The sequence below is a fragment of the Microcaecilia unicolor genome, chromosome 4, assembly GCF_901765095.1.
Source record: "Microcaecilia unicolor chromosome 4, aMicUni1.1, whole genome shotgun sequence".
NCBI lineage: Eukaryota > Metazoa > Chordata > Amphibia > Gymnophiona > Siphonopidae > Microcaecilia > Microcaecilia unicolor.
This window is the reverse complement of record NC_044034.1, coordinates 271248804-271271428: the sequence shown is the minus strand read 5'-3', so window position 1 is coordinate 271271428 and position 22625 is coordinate 271248804. Positions and strand designations below refer to the sequence as shown.

Here is a 22625-nt window from a genome sequence, read left to right as displayed (position 1 = left end):
AATTCTGAGTTTGGTGTACGCCAAAAACCTGTGATAGAAAATAATTTTCTACCTCGGAGGCGTTCCCGGCGGTAATTGGCAGTTGGTGTGCACTGGACGGTTACCGCGCATGTAACGTGTGAGCCCTTACCACTAAGTCAATGGGTGGCATTAAGGGCTCAGGCTGTAAATAGATGCACGCTGGTTTTCATTTTGCCACACGTCGATTTTCTGGCCGAACCCCCCCCCCCCCCCCCTTTTTTTCCAGACACGCTGGAGAAATGGTCCAGCATGCGTCCAATACACGCGCCCACACTACCTCAGGCCACTTTTTGGCACGCCTTTGTAAAAGGGCCTCTTAGTGAGTCCACATTATCACATGCTAACCGATTAGTGCAGGATTGCCATGAGAACTGTTACCGCCTACAAAATAGGTGTCGGTAAGTGCTAATGGCTATTAAAGGACAAACGGGAAAATCAGCCATTTTACTGTTGCTATAAAAATGGCCTTAGCGCATGGAAAAACCCAAATAAGGGCACGCTAAGGCCATTTTCTGCCGCAGCTTAGTAAAAGGACCCTAAGAGAGTTACTGGTAGAATGTTTTGCTCCTAAGCATGCAGATTGCTTGAGCAACGGACTTCCTGAGAGCTCCCTGTTTATCAGAGTGTTGATGGGAAAGAAAGGGAGAGGGAAGTCCTCCTTTGCTGTTTTTGGTATCCCACCTTTCCTTTCTTTCTGTCCCTCTCTTGCCTGTCCTGAGACAATAGTGTTGGGTTCAGACCATCTGGTTCAAAAAAGGAAGCAGCTGGTGAAAGATTCAAAATACTTTCCAGGAGTAAAGTAAAACTACTTCCTTAAGGTGTGCTTTAGAAATGGGGGTAATCAGGTCTTCAGGAAATGAGCTTTTCCTGGAACGCTGTCTAATTCATCTCTGTTTGATAAATCTCTCTTCTACTCATTTTTCTGAGGTTCATGAATGTTCTACAGGCTTCCTGTCATGGATCGCTCAACTTGAACCAGCACTTTCACACTCTAGGCCGAGGTTAGATAACCACAGTCCTTGAAGGCCATATTTTCAATATTGCCACAATGAATATGCATGAGGTCTATTTGCATAAAATGGAAGCAGTACATGCAAATCAATTTCATGCATATTCATTGTGGAAATCTTTAAAATCCGACTGGGTTGTGGCCCTCAAGGATCGTGGTTGCCCACCCCTGCTCTAGGCTGTGTTCAACCCCATCATAAACTCTGTGTCATGACACCTGCCCTGTCTCTCGGATCAAAGGAAAAGGAAGTAGATAATAAGGCTAGGGTCTGTCAGAAATAGGACACACCCAGCCAATCAGGTTTCCCCCTCAGGGGGAGAAAGCATGGAGGCTGCTAAATTACTAAACTGTGAACTGTGTTGGGATCCTATGTACAAGGTGAGATGTACTGTAACTATTTGTCTTGCATGATGAGATGAAAGTTGGCATCTATTTGTGAGATTTTATATGTGGAGGCATCATGTGATCAAAAATCTACTCAGCATCTCTATTATGTAATTATTTTGATTTTGGCACAGTCAAATATATAATTAAAACCACAAAATATTCCTAGCTAGGATTCATTATGGCAAGTCTTTCTCATGTCAAATTATGTTGGATAATGCAATGCTGTCTTACGCTGAACATGAAGTCTGTGTTTTCTAGGGTCCACCTGCATTCTTTGAAGAAAAAGGGGAAGAAGGAATAATAGGGTTTCCAGGACAAAGGGTATGTACTTCCAGTTACTCACAGAACATAGAGAATTACAGAAAATGAGAAAAGCGTCATCACTTGAGAAAGAAAGGCTTAAAAATTAAACCAAGTGAACATAAAGTTTCTTATCCACGAGCTAGCCTAGCCATTCACATGTAAATGTCATTATTCTGAACATTTATTTGTAAATTTGGGACCCTGGGTTATGAAATCACCCAGGGATGTACTGGTAAATTTTTAACAGTGGGCTCTCTGGGCATAGCCGGCCCTACAGTTTGGGGGGGAGGGCCAGGTGTGGACTGGAGGGGGCAACAAATGTCTCTCTTTCTCCCCCCTCTTGTGGACATGCTAGGCATACCTTTGCTGGCAGGGATGCCAAGCCCCACCAGCTAATAAATGGACTGCCACCATTCCCTGCTCCTTGTTTCCAGCTCTGAGCAGCATGCTGGGACTTCTCACTGGTGGGGGTTCAGCATCCCTGCCAGCAAAGTAGAAGAGAGTTCAGGAGGGGGCCTGAGCCTACATTTTGGGAGCTAGTTCTTAAAGTAGCCATGGGGGGCCTACTTTAACAACCGCCTCCCAAAGTTCTTAAAGAACTTAACAAAATGGCTCTCATGAGCCCATGAGAGCCTGCTTCAGCACACCACTGGAATCACCCTAACGTGGCAGCCATTAAACATATAAGTTCCTTAGAATATTGTCCTGATTGTGTCTAGACGATGCAAAACTAGTGCCAGTTATTGTAGGAAACTTCCAGAAGCATTCAGATGCTTTAACCATAATTGCCAAATGAGCTTCCAAAGGAAATTCATTTTGTCACATTTCAAGTATTAGGATGAGTTTTGGAAGTAAATTTGAAAAGCTAAGGGCAGGGCCTTTTCTAGTCAAAGCATGAGCAAACAGAAACAGATTATGTAAATATTAACTTGCAAGAGAAAAAAAAGAAAACAAGCACATTTAGAGGTTCTTTAAACTTTTAGGGTCTTAGACTGGTCCTTTGCAGTGTGGTGCAGGAACCTTCAGAACTCCAGGTCACAGAAATCATGAAATTGATGTGGCCAAGCGCCAGAAGTGAGGAATGACTGCTCTCATGCCTGCCAGCCAAAGAGCAGCACTGAGAGTAGATCTCAGAAGAATTGCCCCTCTTGGCTTGCAACAGATCATGTGTCCCCCCCAGAGATTTTTTTAAAAACTTATTTTTAATGCGCCATTTACATGATTGGATTTGTGATAGGGATTTTTATACTCCTTAGGGCTGATAGTCAGACTAACTCCCGTGGTCAGCAGTCAGCTTGGATATTCAACGCCAGGCCATTTTCAGTGACTGGCATTGAATATCCGGTTTATTTTTAGCCGGTTTAAAGTTAACCAACTAAGTCGATATTCAAAGATGGCCGGCTAACTTTATACCAGCTATTTAAGCGGCCTAATATGGGATCAAATATTTAAGCGGCCCAATATGGATCGAATTTTGTGAACCATAGTGCAGATTTTGAAAGCAATGCATTAGTTGATTGGGAGCCAATGTAGTTTTTCGCGAAGGGGTTTTGCACTTTCAAATCGCGTTTTTCCAAAGATAAGTCTAGCTGCCGTGTTTTGAGCAGTCTGGAGTTTCTTTAAGGTTTGTTCTTTGCATCCCGCATAAATTCCATTGCAATAGTCTACATGGCTTAGTACCATTGATTGTATCAGGTTGTGAAATGTTCCCCTCGGGAAGAATTGTTTCACGCGTTTGAGTTTCCACATTGAGTGGAACATTTTCTTTGTTGTGGATGTCACTTGGCTCTCTAGTGTTAAGTTGCAGTCCATTGTAACGCCGAGGATTTTCAGGCTGTCTGAGATATGGAGGGTGTAATCTGGGGTGTTGATAATAGTGGGGTTATCCACGCTGTGTGGGGATGAGAGGATGAGACAGTGTGATTTTTCTTTGTTTAGTTTTAGTTGAAATGCATTTGCCCAAGAGTCCATCATGATCAAGCTGATCTTGATTTCGTCGGTGATTTCTGTCAGTTTAGATTTGTAAGGAATGAATATTGTGACATCGTGTGCATAGATGAAAGGGTTAAGGCCTTGGTTGGATAAGGACTTGGCTAGTGGGGTCATCATTAGGTTGAAGAGGATCGGTGATAGCGGTGATCCTTGTGGTACTCCGCAGTCTGCTTTCCACAGTGATGATATGTTTGAGTTTGATTTTACTTGATATGTTCTTGTGATTAGGAAACCCTTGATCCAGCTAAGTATGTTTCCACCAATCCCGAACTTATCTAGTAATCTTATTAATATATTATGGTTTACCTTGTCGAATGCACTAGAGATGTCGAATTGGAGGAGGAGGAGGATGTTTTTGCCTATTTCTATTTCCTGCTTGAATTTGGCTAGGAGAGTGAGAAGTACTGTTTCTGTGCTGTGGAGGGGGTGAAAACCTGACTGTGATTCGTGTAATATTGAGAATTTGTTTATATAATCTGTAAGTTGTTTGGCTACCATGCTTTCCAACAGTTTGACTGACAACGGAATGGATGCTACTGGACGGTAGTTAGTGATTTAATTTGTTTTTTTCTTGGTGTCTTTTGGTATCGGAGTGAGTAGGATATTGCCATTTTCCTTAGGGAAGAGACCTTGCTGAAGCATGTAGTTTAGGTGGGATGTGAGGTCTGCTATGAAGCGGTCAGGGGCGGATTTCATTAGGTAGTTGGGACAGGTAACTAGTTTACAGTGAGTGTTGGAGAACCTGCTGATCGCCTGTGCAACTGCATCAACGGTACACTTGGTGGCATGGCCGGGAGGGTGGGGGGAGTAGGAAGGAGGGTGGGGAGTGGAGAATATGTGACATTACTGTTCTAATGATCAATGTGACCATATTGTAGAGGGGACTATAAGAACCCAAGTCCCTTCTGGCTTATAATGCTTGCTTTCTGATATGATTATTAGTCTGTACATTAACGCATGACTCCCGAGGACTAGTGATATTGCGCACTTGGGGCCCCTTTTACAAAGGTGCGCTAGCGTTTTTAGCATGCGCTAAATACTAGAGATACCCATATATTCCTATGGGCATCTGTGGCATGTAGAGCGCAGTAATCATTAGCGCTTGCAAAAAACACTAGTGCACTTTTGTAACAGACCCCCTAGTATCTGAATTTAAGGAGTGGAGGGGAAGGGAGAGTTCCAGGGGGTACAAAGGGCTTTTGTGCTTGGTATGTTTGGGATTTCAGGGTGGAGAATAGGGCTGGGTATGGAATTGGGGGGGTATTGTTTATGAACGGATTTTTGATTGCTTATTGTTACATACTGCTATAGGTTTGTTTGTGTAGCTTTGGTATATAACAACATTGTTCAAGTAACTTTTTTTGGAAACACAATAAAATGATTTTAAAATTAAAAAAAGCTTTTTTTAAAAATTGAGTCTTGCTGGTTTTCCTGGCAGGGTCATAAGAACACATCTAAATTAGTACACCAACTGAGCACTTGGAGGTAAAACAAAATGACACTGGGTTCCAGATGTTCTAACAAAGAGGTTCCCAAACCTCTCCTGAGGATGCGCTAATCCAGTGGTTCCCAAACCTGGTCCTGGAAGTACCCCGGCCAGTCAGATTTTCAGGATATCCACAATGAATATTCATGAGATAGATTAGCACGCACATCTGTCTTGTGCATATTCATCACGGATATCATGAAAATCTGACTGGCCGGGGATCTCCCAGGACAGGATTGGGAACCTAAATATTTTCCCTTATATTAATTAAGGGGAACTGGTTAGTTAGTCTATGGGACCTGAAGTGTGGTGATACATTTCAGTGCTTGGGAAAAATTTCTGATCCCTGTTTTTGTCAGTTGGGAGGGAATTTATTGATCCTGTGCTGTAGATTCTCTCTCTTTCTTTCTCTCTCTCTCCCCCCTCTGGTTTATAATGCAAAGGTAGCTGTTAAGAATTATTTGTTTATGTACATTTTATTTGTAACCCCCCCCCCCCCAGGAGTTTAGATCAAGCAGGCTATAAATTGTTTAAGTAAATTAAGAAATAAAAATAAAAAGGCTGAAGTTTGAACTTTTGGAGGAGCATTTTCGAAAGGGACGTCCAAGTTGTGATTTGGACATCCTTGCAAAACGTCCAAATCCAGGGGCAGGGAAACCCGTATTTTCGAAATAAGATGGACGTCCATCTTTCGTTTCGAAAATACCATCAGGGACGTCCAAATCCTTAAATTTTGCCGTCCCTAGATTTGCACATCCTTAGACATGGGCGTTTCTGATTTTTGGCAATTTTCAAAACCAAAGATGTCCATGTTAAAAACGTCCAAATGCAAGCCATTTGGTCATGGGAGGAGCCAGCATTTGTAGTGCACTGGTCCCCCTAACATGCCAGGACACCAACCGGGCACCCTATGGGGCACTGCAGTGGACTTCATAAATTGCTCCCAGGAACATAGATCCCTTACCTTGTGTTTGAGCAGGGACTGTCTCTATGTGTCATTGGTAGTGCTATACAAATGTTAGTAGTAGTAGTGTGCTGAGCCCCCCAAAACCCACTACCCACAACTGTACACCACTACCATAGCCCTTACGGGTGAAGGGGGGCATCTAGATGTGGGTACAGTGGGTTTGTCGTGGGTTTTGGAGGGCTCACTGTTTCCTCCACAAACGTAACAGGTAGGGGGGGATGAGGCTGGGTCCGCCTTTCTGAAGTGCACTGCACCCACTAAAACTGCTCCAGGGACCTGAATATGACATCTGAGACTGGCATAGAGGCTGGCACAAAATATTTTGAAAGATGTTTTTTGAGGGTGGGAGGGGGTTGGTGACAACTGGGGGAGTAAGGGGAGGTCATCCCCGATTCCCTCCGGTGGTCATCTGGTCATTTCAGGCACCTTTTTGTGCCTTAGTCGTAAGAAAAACATGTCCAGGTGAAAACGTCCAAGTGCTCGTCAGGGACGTCCTTGATTTTTTTTGATTGTGGGTCAAGGACGTCCAAGTGTTAGGCACGCCTAAGTCCTGCCTTCACTACGCCTCCAACACACCCCCTTGAACTTTGCCCGTCCTTGCAACGGAGTGCAGTTGAAGACGTCCTAAATCGAGCTTCGATTATACCAATTTGGATGTCCCTGGGAGAAGTACGTCCATCTTCCGATTTATGTCGAAAGATGGACCTCCTTCTCTTTCGAAAATGAGCCCATTGGTCATTTTCCTGTATATAACGGTAACAGTCGAGAGCCTTTGCAGTCATAGGTGCTGTGCATGATCCATTGTGATTTGTAATTTTCAGTGCCTAGTCACCCCTACAAATAAAAATTTATGCTTACAATTTCAGGGTCTGCCCGGTATCAATGGCACACCAGGAATTCCAGGGCGGAAAGTAAGTAAGACATAGATTAATAAAACAGCAGTAATGTGATTGTATTTCATACCAGTTCTATGAAAAACTATATTGGAAAATAAGTTGTGATGTCACCTGCTTCCGATAATGTGTTCTATTGTGCTCGAGCTGGAGTTCTCAATGCAGTCATCCGGACACATCCTGCCAAACAGGATTTCAAGAAAACCACAATGAATATGCATAAGGTAGATTGACATACACACCCAGCTGTGTCTGGAGGAATGAATTCAGAGCCACTGTGCTCGAGTGAAATTTCAGCTATTAATTTCTCTAGCAGGGAGATTGCTGAACCAAGGATACACAAATTAATTCAGTTCAATTTGCAGTGTCCCGTTATTATCTAGTACAGCTCAGCATGCAGTGTATGTGAACACTGCCAGCCTTTTTTTAGCAGTATAAAATCAGGTTTGCACACATCTAAGAGACCCATCAACAGAGCTCTCAGCCTCAGGGGTCCTTTTAATAAGCTGGAAAATGGCTTGCGGTAGTATTGGTGCGGGTTTTGGATGCGCACCGATCCATTTTTCAGCGCGCCTGTAAAAAAGTCCTTTTTAAAAAATTTTGACAAAAATGGCCGTGCGTCAAAATCAAAATTGCCGCATATCCATTTTGGGTCTGCGACCTTACCACCAGCCATTGACCTACAGGTAAAGTCTCACGTGGCAACTGGGCAGTAATGACCTACGCGCATCAAGTACCACTTGGTGCACGTCCGATATGAGCATCCGAAAATAAAATTTTTCAGCCGCGCGTATTGGACGTGCACCAAAAATGAAATTACCACAAGAGCCACACGGTAACCAGGCAGTAACTCCATTTTGGCACGCGTTGGGCATGTGTAGACACTTACACGGCTTAGTAAAAGGGCCCCTCAGTCTTGTACTTCCATAGACATAATAGAAGAACTTCCAATACTGCTTCAAAAATATGTTAACAATACTATCACTGAAGTGTCACATGATAAACAAGAAACACAATTTTTCAAGATTGTACTGGGGAAAGTTTATGGCAAGAACACCTAAAAACCTAAAATAGGGCACTTAGCATTAGATTTGCTGCCAGAATTTTTTTTTTTCATTTTGATGAAACGGGTCATTGAAAGAGTCCATTTAAAAAATACATTACAGCACTTCAAGGCAATTTATAATTGAGTGAAAGTAGGTCTTTCAAGAGATGCCCAGGATGAGCACACTGGTCTATTACAGATTTTCCAAATAACAAATCAAGGGGTCTTTTTACTAAGGTACGCTGAAAAATGGGCTGCGCTAGTATAGGCGCATATTTTGGGAGCGTGCAAATCCATTTTTCAGCGCACCTGTAAAAAAGGCATTTTTAAAATTTTTGCCAAAAATGGACGTGGGGCAAAATAAAAATTGCCGCGCATCCATTTTGGGTCTGAGATCTTACCGCCACCCGTTGACTTAGCGGTAAGGTCTCCTGTGGTAATTGTCTATGCGCACAGAATGACGATTACTGCCCGGTTTCTGCGGACACGCATAAAAAACGAAATTACTGCCCGGGCCATGTGATAGCCAGGTGGTAACTCCAAATTGATGCGCATAGGATGCACGTACGCACCTATGCGGCTTAGTAAAAGGACCCCTGATTTTGTTCCACCTAGTTATAGCCACCATTTTGGCTAAAAAAATCTGAAACACACCAGTTTGTTGACTTTTTCTATGCAAGCTGGATATAGGTGGAGCCCAGCTTCAACATGAGTTACATACCGTTGAAGGAATATAACTGTTGCTACATGTATTGGCAGTTTGGACTTTAGTCTGCCCTTACTTAAGAAATATACAGGGACCGATGCAGAAACGTTTGTTATAAAACATTGTTTATAAAACATTGCTATCAATGACTTGTAAATTTTAAAACTGACAGTATTTCTTTTGTCTGTCTTATTTTAGGGTTCACCAGGACCTGATGGCTTTCCAGGTTTGCCTGGATTGGGAGGAATGAAGGTATTTATCTATGTTAAGTCTCACATCGAGACTATTTGTGGAAATTCACAGATGCTGATATCAGGTCTTCATAGAGCTACATGTAGCTTCATAACATTCAGTGAGATCTGAGGTGGATTTAAAATATTTGTACTGAGAGAAAGAGATAAATATCCAAACATAATGGAAAAATAATTCCAGTGTAGTAAAAATGGGACTAAGGATCCATTGTTTTAACTTGTCTAATTTGATGAACTTCAGGAGAAGGTACCAGTCTCTTCTCCTTACTGAATGCAGCTCTGGAAACTAAATCAAACCTCTGGAGTGGCATTTTAGAAATTGGAACTGAGATGTCCAGGTCAGGACGTGTCAAGTTCCGCTAGGATTTTAGAACAGGATCATCCAACACAGAACCTGATATAACATTCACTGGTTATGTGCAGCAGAAGCATCCATTTAGAATCATAAAGGTGCATAAACATTTATGTTCTAAAATGCCAACATATACATTTATGTGGACCTCAACGTCACTGTCATCCTTTTGAGCCTCTAGATTACTGTCATCTATAGTACCTGACATGGAAGGTCTTGTTTTTGATGCCAGTCACTTTAGCTCACGAGGTCAGTAAGGTTCAACCCATAGTGGCAGATCTGCCTTACACAAACTTTCATCATAACAGAGTGGTTCCCCAAATGCACCCTATGTTCCTTCCTAAGGTGATGTTGGATTTCCATCTTCATTAGTCAATCTTCCTACCAACGTTCTGTCCCAAACCTCATGACCATCCTAGTAAGAGCACAAGCCACACATTGGACTGCAAGTGAGTTTTGGCTTTTTACCAGAAGAAGACTAAGACCCATAGAGTCCTTCCAGCAGTTATCACTTTTGATCCGAACAGATTGGGGCCAACCATCGGTAAATGCACACTGTCCACTTGGCTTGTGGACTGCATCTTTTTCACTTATGCCCAGCCTGGGCTGACTCTAGAGGGTCCTATCAGGCCCATGGCTACGTCGCTAGCCCACTTCACATCAGCCTCCATTGTAGGGTTGTGACATGGTCCTATCTACACATTCACATCTCACTACTACCTTGAGCAGAATTTCAACATGCAGACGATTTGTAAAGACAGTTCTACAGACTTAGTTTAGTGTCTAGAATCCAATTCCACCTCCTAAGCCTGTTTTCTTCAGTCCCAGGCTGCACCTTCAATGTCATAGTAACATAGTAGATGACGGCGCATGCATGGTGGGTTGATGCCAATAGCCTCTTAAAAAGATATTACACTAGACATTATTCGCACCGTGCTCCAACAGATGACGTCACCCATATGTGAGAATACATGTCCTGCTGTCCTCAGAGAACATCTGCTACAGGTTAGTAACTTTGCTGTCTCCATGGGCAAGCAGGATCTTTACAGACACATCTTAGATCGATGATAGAATCTGGGGGTTTACTCTTATTATGAAGAACTTACAAATTTTATATTTGTAGGTACTTTTATGATAAACAGCAGGCGGTAAATAAATCCTAATAATAATAATAATAACTACTTTCAAAACATGAAATTCTTGTGTGTGCATTATTGTTAAGAACCCACAAGGTGGCGATATTCCCTGAAGGTGATGATCTTCATGGATTCATAGTGATACTAGCCATGGAACTGAATCCTGTTTGAAACTTCAAACTTTATTACTAAACATTTCTTGCATAATCACAAAGGGCTAGATTTAGTAAATGACACACCGATAAAAAGCAGCGCTCAATGTTTTCCTATAATATGCATTATTTATTTATTTATTTATTTATTAGGATTAATTTACTGCCTTTTTGAAGGAATTCAAGGCGGTGTGCAGTAACAAAAAATCAAACATAAGCAATAGGCAATTACAGCAGTAAAAATATTCAAATAATACAAAGTATGGCATAGTGTATTACTTATGTAATAAAACATTTTAATAGATAGTTTAGGGTATAAGCAAAGATGGAACATATAGGGCCCTGTTTACTAAGCTGCACTAAGGGCACACTAGTGTTTTTAGCACATGTTAAATGCTAAAGACACCCATGGGTGCCTCTAGCATTTAGCATGCGCTAAAAATGCTAGTGTGCCGTAGTAAACAAGGCCCCTAGATAGGTAAGAAAGTAAGAGGAGTTAGAAAATAAGAGGACTAATTTAAAGAAAGTTGCACATGAGGTTAGAGAAGTGATTAAATATTATCTCAATTAAGGTAGGAGTGGATAAACATGTCCTGCTGCAGTATGTGCAGCCTGTGTCACTCCTTTTGTGTGTGTGTGGGACTAACAGGTTAGTTACTTCTTCCATTAGAAGCCTGGCTGAAGAGCCAAGTTTTCACCTGTTTCCTGAAGCAGAAATAGTCTTGTGTTAAGCGGAACCTTTCAGGGAGTGCATTCCAGAGTATGGGGGCTACTCCGCAGAAGGCTCGCTTGTGAGTCTTACATCATGTAATGTCTCTTGGAGTGAGTTTGGTTAGGGATACGTCTTGGGAGGACCTTAGTGTCCTTTGAGGTGTATAGAGGGTGATCCTGCTCTTCAAGTACTCAGGGCCATTACCTTTTAAGGTCCTTGAAGATCAGACATAGAGTTTTAAATTTAGCCCTGTATTGTACTGGTATCCAGTGAAGTTTTTGCAAAAATGGTATGATGTGGTCACATCACTGCAACCTTCTGTTAGCCTTGCTGCAGCATTTTGAATCAATTGGAGCTGGTGCAGACCCTTTGTAGTCAGGCCAGTGTAATTAGTATTGAGTGCTGATTTTGGTTCTCAAATTTAGGCACCAAGTGTTATGCCTGCTGAAACCAGGTGTAATTTCTGACACCCAATTATCATATATATATATATATATATATATATATATATATATATATATATATATATATATATATATATATTAGGAAAAAAGACCCGTTTCTGACACAAATGAAACGGGTGCCAGCAAGGTTTTCCTCAGAGTGTGTGTGTTTTACAGAATGTGTGTGAGAGTAAGTGTGTGATACATTAAGAGTGAATGTGTGAGTGTGTGTGACAGAGTGAGAGTGAATGTGTGAGTGTGTGTGACAGAGAGAGTGAGACTGTATGCGAGAGTGTGTGTGTGTGTGAGAATGAGAGTGTGTGCCAGGGGCTCCCTCCCACCCAGTTTCAGGGTCCGCCTGCGCCCCCTCCCTCCCAGTTCCAGGGTCCAGCCCCCCTCCAAGTTCCAGAGTCCGCTCTGCCTCCCTCCCTTCCACTCACCCAGTTCCAGGGTCTTTCCCCCCCCCCCCATCCATCCCAGTTTCTGGGTGCGCCTGGCCCCCCTCCAAGTTCCAGGGTCCGACCGGCCACCCTCCAAGTTGCAGGGGCCACCCACCTTCCAAGTTGCAGGGGCTGCCCACCCTCTTACCCAGTTCCAGGATAGTTGCCTCCCCTCTCTCCCTCCCAGTTCCAGGGTAGTTGCCCTGTCTCTTTCCATCCCCTCCAGCCACCCACCTGCAACGTTGTGAAGCTGACTCCGTGGCTTCATTGAAGTGAAGGGTTCGTAATTTTCGTCAGGTTCGTCGCTCTGTAACCGTCTCTGTCAGCCCCGCCCTCGCGCCTCTGATCGGTCCGCCGCCCAATTCAATTGCTTTGAATGTTTCTGTGATAATGGTCTGTGATAGACAATCCCCAAGTCCTTTCAGCAAATTCTATAAAGTGACATTAGGAGGCAGCAGTTCCTTAAATCTCCTAAATTCACAATTATACATCTCAGAGCAGTTTTTGACTTTTACACTCTGTGATCTTTAACACACTTAAAGTTATCTTTTACTCACTCTTTACATATGTGTTAGAATACTTCATTTAAGGGATATGGATTTTATTCTCCCTATGAATCCAGTAAGTAGTGAAGCATCAAGTCATTTCGCATAGGGGCACTTTTACAAAGTGTCAGTAAGCCCAAAGCTATATTTATCTGCAGGGCCAGCCCAAGAATATCTTGACACCTTAAGTGAACCTTTAACCATGTACTGCCCACCCCCAGCCAACAAGGGGCAGCTCAAGGCCTTACCCTCATGTCCAGTATTTCCTCTTCCCTTCCCTACCCTTCTGTAATCCAGCATCTCTCTCCTTCATTTCTTCCCTCAGCCCAGGTCCAGAGCTGTCAAGTTGCCCATTCCAGGAGGGAGACGTTTTGGCCAGTCCTGGATTTCTGCCAACCTCATCCTGGTGCATTATGGGACCTGCAGCACTGATTTCAATGGATAGAATCATGGACTACAAGTCCCACACTGCTTTGGGATATAAGTTTAAAACCAGGACCGGACAAAAAGTCTCCCTCCTGGAATGGGTAACTTGGCAGCTCTGCAGGTCTCTAGCACCTCTCTTCCCCAAGGAGACCAGTATCTCTGTCTTTCTTTACTTCCCTTCCCCAAAGTGTTCAGCACCTCACTTTCCTTACCTTCCCTCCCTGTCCAACAACTCTGTCCTTCCCTTCCTCATCCTCCCTACTTCCTCTCTCCAAGGCGTCCAGCATCTCCTCTTCCCTACCTCCCCTTCCCTCCCCAAGGTGTGTACCTTCTCCTTTTTCCTCTCTCCCTTCCTTCCCTTGCCCCCTCCAGAGCTATTCAGCATTTCCCTTTGTTCTCCCTATGATGTCCAGCATCTTTTATTCTCCCCTATAGTGTTCAGAACCTCCCTGTCCTCCTGTGGTGTTCAGGGTTAGAGAGTTGCACAAGGGCACCCACCCCAATGGAATCTAACCCATACCCACCTGTACCCAATCCATTCCATCCCTACAATTAAGCTTCCTCATCACCACCCGTACCCACAGGAGTCAACTCTATTATTTACTTGCTCACAGCCCTCTGTTTCCTCTCAACCCCAACAGCCTCCCGTGGTTTTTTGGATGGTATTCGCTATTCAGCCAATGAGTGTTCCAAGCCGCATACTCCAACTGCCTCTCTCTGTATGTGCTAAGCCTCATTCTGGAGCTCCAATTACTTCTCTTAGTGCATTTCAAGCCTTATTCTGGAGTCACCAGAGATATTGACTACACTTCTGTGGAAATCCCATATCAACTACTTCCATCCCCACAGAAATCCCATGACAACTTCTTCCATACCTGAAGGAATCTTGTGGGTTTCAAGGGATTCCCACAGTCTCCTTTCCTGTGCAGCTCTCTATTCAGCATCTCCTTATTCTCCATCCTCCCCAACCTGTTCAGTGGCTTCTCTTCCCCACTGCCTTTAAAGCAGCATCAGTGTGGATGACTAATCATGACTTGGCAAGGCCTTGAATATCTCACCCCCACCAAAAGTGGAAGTTACAGCCACAATGAATCTTTTGAAGACTTGCTGGCTGCCGTGCTGGTGCTCCCCCCCCCCTCACCCCAAATTGTGACACTGTGGGTGAACGCCTGTCCTGCCTACTGGTCAGGCTGGCCCTAATTGAAAGGATGGATGAAGTTCAAAAGAGCTTTTAATTTTCTGTTGGATACAAATATGATTAAAGTCAGTTTTGCTTAAAAATCAATGATGTTCTTATGTGTACTGTTTAGGGTCATCTGAAATGTTTAGACTTAAATGGTTTTGTTTCTTTTTGTTTTTTTGGTTTTGTCATTTAGGGAGAACGTGGTGAAAAAGGTATCCAAGGACCCGTGACTTATGCTGAACGTCCAAAAGCTGCCAAAGGTAGTTTAATCTTAACTGCGCATCCTCTGTTAAGCCTGACTATTCACAGGGGTAACTCAAAAACAAGAAAACAGGATGAGTAGAACAGGGAATCTCCGACCTTTCTTCTACCTCTATTCGGGAGATCTGAGAATCTGCCCAGTACCAACCATGTAATTAAACAGCTGGAATGAATTGACCAGACTCATACACAGTTATCAGAAAATATAATGTAATACCACTTTGTATTTCTCATTCCGGAATAGCGATCGCCATTACGGCATTATGTAAGCCACATTGAGCCTGCAAAAAGGTGGGAAAATATGGGATACAAATGTAACAAATAAATAAATAAAGATGCTGTGATTCCCTCTATCCATAAGAAGGATATTGTATAACAGGGCACCTAGCCAGGAAAGAGCACATAAGTGCCTATGATCTTCCATAAAAGAACCCCAGGCAAAGTGGGTATACACCTGTACATTTGCTTCTGGGACAGGAGTAACTGGGTGTAAGCAAGTATCAAGACGAATAGGACAAATATTTTCAATTCATTTATTCAGTTTACAGATAGCACTATCCAAACCGTGGTGATACAGTATATAAAAGTTTAAATGTAAACAATACAAATAATACAATACATAAAATTCTGGTAATACACCAAAGCAGCAAGATATCAAATCATGCAGTAATTTAAAACAGCTGAACATCAACATAACAAAAATAAATCATAAAATATTCCAGTGTAAGCATTTAGGGGTCCTTTTACTAAGCTCAGGTCCACCTGCACCTGCCGCTCTACACTAGCACCCTCCTCCCACCGACTGAGGCCCAACCGCTCTCAAATTATTCCCAGTGATTTCTAGATTACTGGAGGAGTGTGGTAGCCGTGTTAGTCCACTCTTAAGGTTATCAATAGAAATCAAACAAAATAAAACATGGAAAAGAAAATAAGATGATACCTTTTTTATTGGACATAACTTAATACATTTCTTGATTAGCTTTCGAAGGTTGCCCTTCTTCGTCAGATCGGAAATAAGCAAATGTGCTAGCTGACAGTGTATATAAGTGAGAACATTCAAGCATTGCTATGACAGTCTGACAGGGTGGGAGGATGGGGGTGGGTAGGAAGTATGCATGGGGACATCAAAGCATATCATTGGTATTCTAACAGGGTGGGTGTGGATAGGTGAGGGGAGGGTGATCAACCGAGACATACAGCTTTATGGTTTATAATGGGCTAGGAACCCTAGGTCCTTGTTAAGTCCTTTCTGTAGGGTGTTAAAATATTCAATCATTCTGACTTCAAAGGTCTTACGTTCTTGTATGGTTTTAAAGTTACCTTTGAGGATTCTCACTGTGAAGTCACTGGTGCAGTGTCCTGGTCTTGTAAAATGTTGCCCAACAGGCGTGGGAACTCTGCTGGCACCAGCATTGTTTATATGATGTCTATGTAAATTGAATCTTGTCTTAAGCATCTGGCCTGTTTCTCCAATATAGCATCCTTCATTACATTTTTTACACTGAATGATATATACCACATTGGAAGATGAGCAAGTGAAAGATCCCTTTATGTTGAATATCTTTCCTTTGTGGATGACTTTGGGGTCCTGTGAAATATTTTGGCATAGTTTGCAACTGGATAAATTGCAGGGAAGTGTGCCCTTCTGTTCCTTTTCAGTCTGTGAAGGAAGTTTACTTCTGATTAGCTTGTGTTTTAAATTGGGTGGCTGTCGGAAGGCCAGTACTGGTGGGGATGGGAATATCTCTTTCAGTAATTCATCCTCCTGGAGTATAGGTTGTAGATCTCTTATGATTTTCCTCAGTTTTTCCAGCTCTGGATTGTATGTCACTACCAGGGGGATTCTGTCTGTGGCTTTTTTCTCCTTGTACTGTAGCAGATTCTCCCTGGGTGTTTTGAGGGAGGAGGCAATATTCTTGGAGATTATTTTGGGGTTGTAGCCTTTCTGTTTGAAGGATTCAGTCAGGGTTTTAAGGTGTCTGTCTCTGTCCCCTGGGTCAGAGCAGATACGGTGGTATCTTGTGGCTTGGCTGTAAATGATGGATCTTTTTGTATGTGAAGGATGGAAGCTGGAGTTGTGGAGATAGCTACATCTGTCTGTGGGTTTCTTGTATACAGATGTTTGTATACAGCCATCACTGATTGAGACCGTGGTGTCCAAAAAATTGACTTTTTCTGGGGAGTAGTCAATTTTGAATCTGATTGTAGGATGGTATGTATTGAATGCAGAATAAAATTGTTTCAGAGTTTCTTCACCCTCCGTCCAAATCATAAAAATGTCATCGATGTACCGGTAGTATTTTAGAGGTTTGGTCTGGTGTGTATTCAGAAATGTCTCTTCCAGCTCAGCCATAAAAAGGTTGGCATATTGGGGTGCTGTCCTGGTGCCCATCGCAGTGCCCATTATTTGCAGATAGATATCATTGTTAAAGTGGAAGTAGTTGTGAGTTAAGATGAATTTGATTAATTTTGTGATAGTTTCTGGTGAGTATTGATGGTCCAGTGTGGATTTTTTTAGGAGACTTCCACATGCAGCTATGCCATCCGCATGTGGAATGTTGCTGTATAGTGATTCTACATCCATCGTGACCAGAAGGGTGTCAGGTGGTAGTTGCTTGATATTTTTCAATTTATTCAGAAAGTCTGTGGTGTCTTGTATGAAGCTGTTAGTTTTGTGTACGAGAGGTTTCAGAATTCCCTCTATGAATCCAGATATTTCTTCCGTGAGTGTGCCAATACCTGATATGATTGGTCTGCCAGGGTTTCCCAGTTTGTGGATCTTGGGTAGCATGTAAAATGTGCCTACGGAAGGTTGATTTGGTATGAGTTTCTTCAGGTGAGGTTGCGCTTGTGTAGGAAATGTTTTGATAAGGTCTTTCAGCTGTTTTGTGTAATCCTGTGTGGGGTCCTCAGTTAGTTTCCTGTAGTATTTATTGTATTTATTTATTGTAGTATTTATTGTACAATCTTACCCCACCAGAAAGAGCGGCCATAAGAGCCCTACAAACTAACGAACGCATTATCATCAAACCCGCAGACAAAGGAGGCGCAGTGGTAATTATGGACATACAAAAATACATTGAAGAGGGGCACAAACAGCTCTCAGACAATAAATACTACAGGAAACTAACTGAGGACCCCACACAGGATTACACAAAACAGCTGAAAGACCTTATCAAAACATTTCCTACACAAGCGCAACCTCACCTGAAGAAACTCATAACAAATCAACCTTCCGTAGGCACATTTTACATGCTACCCAAGATCCACAAACTGGGAAACCCTGGCAGACCAATCATATCAGGTATTGGCACACTCACGGAAGAAATATCTGGATTCATAGAGGGAATTCTGAAACCTCTCGTACACAAAACTAACAGCTTCATACAAGACACCACAGACTTTCTGAATAAATTGAAAAATATCAAGCAACTACCACCTGACACCCTTCTGGTCACGATGGATGTAGAATCACTATACAGCAACATTCCACATGCGGATGGCATAGCTGCATGTGGAAGACTCCTAAAAAAATCCACACTGGACCATCAATACTCACCAGAAACTATCACAAAATTAATCAAATTCATCTTAACTCACAACTACTTCCACTTTAACAATGATATCTATCTGCAAATAATGGGCACTGCGATGGGCACCAGGACAGCACCCCAATATGCCAACCTTTTTATGGCTGAGCTGGAAGAGACATTTCTGAATACACACCAGACCAAACCTCTAAAATACTACCGGTACATCGATGACATTTTTATGATTTGGACGGAGGGTGAAGAAACTCTGAAACAATTTTATTCTGCATTCAATACATACCATCCTACAATCAGATTCAAAATTGACTACTCCCCAGAAAAAGTCAATTTTTTGGACACCACGGTCTCAATCAGTGATGGCTGTATACAAACATCTGTATACAAGAAACCCACAGACAGATGTAGCTATCTCCACAACTCCAGCTTCCATCCTTCACATACAAAAAGATCCATCATTTACAGCCAAGCCACAAGATACCACCGTATCTGCTCTGACCCAGGGGACAGAGACAGACACCTTAAAACCCTGACTGAATCCTTCAAACAGAAAGGCTACAACCCCAAAATAATCTCCAAGAATATTGCCTCCTCCCTCAAAACACCCAGGGAGAATCTGCTACAGTACAAGGAGAAAAAAGCCACAGACAGAATCCCCCTGGTAGTGACATACAATCCAGAGCTGGAAAAACTGAGGAAAATCATAAGAGATCTACAACCTATACTCCAGGAGGATGAATTACTGAAAGAGATATTCCCATCCCCACCAGTACTGGCCTTCCGACAGCCACCCAATTTAAAACACAAGCTAATCAGAAGTAAACTTCCTTCACAGACTGAAAAGGAACAGAAGGGCACACTTCCCTGCAATTTATCCAGTTGCAAACTATGCCAAAATATTTCACAGGACCCCAAAGTCATCCACAAAGGAAAGATATTCAACATAAAGGGATCTTTCACTTGCTCATCTTCCAATGTGGTATATATCATTCAGTGTAAAAAATGTAATGAAGGATGCTATATTGGAGAAACAGGCCAGATGCTTAAGACAAGATTCAATTTACATAGACATCATATAAACAATGCTGGTGCCAGCAGAGTTCCCACGCCTGTTGGGCAACATTTTACAAGACCAGGACACTGCACCAGTGACTTCACAGTGAGAATCCTCAAAGGTAACTTTAAAACCATACAAGAACGTAAGACCTTTGAAGTCAGAATGATTGAATATTTTAACACCCTACAGAAAGGACTTAACAAGGACCTAGGGTTCCTAGCCCATTATAAACCATAAAGCTGTATGTCTCGGTTGATCACCCTCCCCTCACCTATCCACACCACCCTGTTAGAATACCAATGATATGCTTTGATGTCCCCATGCATACTTCCTACCCACCCCCATCCTCCCACCCTGTCAGACTGTCATAGCAATGCTTGAATGTTCTCACTTATATACACTGTCAGCTAGCACATTTGCTTATTTCCGATCTGACGAAGAAGGGCAACCTTCGAAAGCTAATCAAGAAATGTATTAAGTTATGTCCAATAAAAAAGGTATCATCTTATTTTCTTTTCCATGTTTTATTTTGTTTGATTTCTATTGATAGATTACTGGAGCCAGGGGCGTATCTGGGATTCGGCGGTAGGGGGGGCCAGAGCCAGAGTGGGGGGGGCACATTGTAGCCCCCCCCCCGCTGCCGCCATTGCCACCCCCCTGCCGCCTTCACCACCACCCCCTACTGCTGCCAACACCTACCTTTGCTGGCGGGGGGGACCCCAACCCCCGCCAGCCGAGGTCCGCTTCCTCTAAAAATATTCGTTGAGCTGAGGTCTTTTAAGTTGTTCGTCCTCACTCCCACTCCTCCATGCTGCTGTTGAAACTCTCCAGAATCCAGTTTTGGAGTCTGACATCGCTGCACGTTGTACGTGCAGGACGACGTACAACGTGCAGCGACGTCAGACAGACTCCGAAACTGGATTCCGGAGAGTTTCAACAGCAGCACGGAGGAGTGGGAGTGAGGACGAACAACTTAAAAGACCTGAGCTCAACGAATATTTTTAGAGGAAGCGGACCTTGGCTGGCGGGGGTTGGGGTCCCCCGTCAGCAAAGGTAGGTGTTGGCGGCGGTAGGGGGGTCCAGGGTGAAATCTGCGGGGGCCCAGGCCCCTGTGGCCCCAAGCAGATATGACCCTGACTGGAGCCACAGTCCCAGTGGTCCCACAGTTCCCAGAAAGCACTCACAGACCCAACACACCATCAGGATTCTTTACCAGTCCAGTCAGAGAGGCAATAAACTAAATATTGTTTATTGTCTTTTTAAAAATCGGTGGAACAAAGTAGTGCAATTACTGCTACTACTACTACTTAGCATTTATAAAGCGCTACTAGGGTTACGCAGCGCTGTACAATTTAACATGGAAGGACAGTCCCTGCTCGAAGAGCTTACAATCTAAGAGACAAATGTACAGTTAATCTGATAGGTCAGACAGATTGGGGCAACCTACAATTAGCAAACAATAACAGGTAACTGAAATGTGGATCAATTATAACACTAACTAAACATTTGCATACTTCCTAGAAAGAACCTGGGGAGATCAGGGCATTCACCAGTTATCAAATATAACTGTTTTTTACAGGGCTTCAGCAAAGAGCTCTCTCTCTCTCTCTCTCTCTCTTCTCCCAGGCTGAAACTGAAGCAACAGCCAGCAACAACTGCTGGGTAATTTCAAACTCCAGGCCAAACATAGCCCAGTCAAAAAGTTTTAAAAGTATACTGCTCACAGTACTGTAGATTCACTTATTTACTAAGTGAAACTAAAAGAGGGCATGCACTTTTCTATAACAGCTTTAACATAAAATATGCACCACCTGCTGGCCAAACTAGAGAAATGCACTTCATGAGTTAATGAAGGCAGTTTTACAGGTTTAAAACACACTGTTCTGTAACAATGAGGCTATCACAGAGAACGTACTTTTCCTTGTACTTGGTAATCTACTGTAGCCTAAGACATAGAGGACTCCTTTTGATATTCACTAGAGGTCTCATCAACATGTACACCATCAGTTTCTCCTTCAGATAGTTCCTTCTTCTTCAGTACCTTATATGTCAGAATAATAAGTTTAAAAATAATCCCAGCCTCTATGGGTAGCCTGTGCAGGTCCCTCCTTACTAGATTTGCATGATCAAAAAACTTTAAATCTCAGTGTAGATGAACTGCTGTGTTTCATAAAAGCTAGGATCTGCTAATTGTTTTTTACAAATAACCAGTTGAGACAGAATTAAGTAGTCCAGTCATGGAAGTAAAAATCTTGAATTACATCTCTTAAATAAACTGGTGAAAACTACAGATGTAACAACTAAATCCTCCAATGCCCACCAGAAAACAAGTGTAGACAGAAGCATCAAAGTAGTGCATTCAGGGGCCCTTTTACCAAGCTGAGGTAAAAGGGGCCCTGTGCTAGCGTCAGCACGTGTTTTTGCTGCGTGCTGAGGCCCCTTTTACCGCAAAGGGCAAGAATGCTGAAAAAAGAAATGGCTATGTGGTAAGTTCGCACTTGTTGCATGGCCATTTCAGGGATGAGCACTTACCACCACCCATTGAGGGTGGTGGTTAGGGTTCCCACACTAACCTGGTGGTAACTGGGGAGCACACAACGCTGCCCAGTTACCCCGGCGGTAAAAATACGGAAATACATTTCTGTAGCGCCGGAAATGGCACGCACTGGGGGAGGAAATACCGCCGGGCTCCTGCAGTAGTTTCAGATTAGCGCGCTGCAAGCCTATTGCCTTGCACCAACCCTTTAGTAAAAGGGCCCCTTGGGGTCTTGTCTAGAAAAACCTTACATCTCACACCAGTTCTCTGACTGACAGCTCGTAGCCATCCAGTCTTAACTACAGGATTTCAGGCAAGACCAGTCTACCTAGCCACATAACCTCTGATTGTCTACATTGAGTTTGAGCTTATTGATGAAAAAAACAGTTAGCAATCTAAGTCAAACAGTTATTAACACTGTCAATTTCATCTTTATCGAGAGATTTCAGTGGGATCCGAAATTGGACGTCAGATAATATTTCAAATGTAGAGACCACAAAAATATCACATAAGGACTGAATATGTAAATAAAAAAGAAACTGATGAAATATAGATTCGTTGAGGGACAGCACAGGGCAGTGACCAACAATCTGAGATGTATTGTCCCAGCAGCATACATTGCTACCGATGATTTAACTTAAACCAGGCAAAGACGGAATCTGTTAATTTCAGCTGCTCGAACGGCAGCCCATGATCTACAGCAGTGTTTCCCAAGTCCAGTCCTGAAGTATCCCCTTGCCAGTCACGTTTTCAGGATATCCACAATAAATATGC

General features: G+C 43.0%; 1 protein-coding gene across 1 annotated transcript in view; it reads left to right on the top strand.

Annotated features, from left to right (window-relative positions):
• The window catches only part of COL4A2 (collagen type IV alpha 2 chain), a 440984-nt gene that overhangs the window by 281807 nt on the left and 136552 nt on the right, over positions 1-22625 (top strand). The window contains exons 15-18 of the mRNA XM_030201563.1: positions 1676-1738; positions 7032-7076; positions 9008-9061; positions 14643-14709. Coding sequence (XP_030057423.1) covers positions 1676-1738; positions 7032-7076; positions 9008-9061; positions 14643-14709 — 229 coding nt within the window. The remainder of the gene's footprint in view (positions 1-1675; positions 1739-7031; positions 7077-9007; positions 9062-14642; positions 14710-22625) is intronic.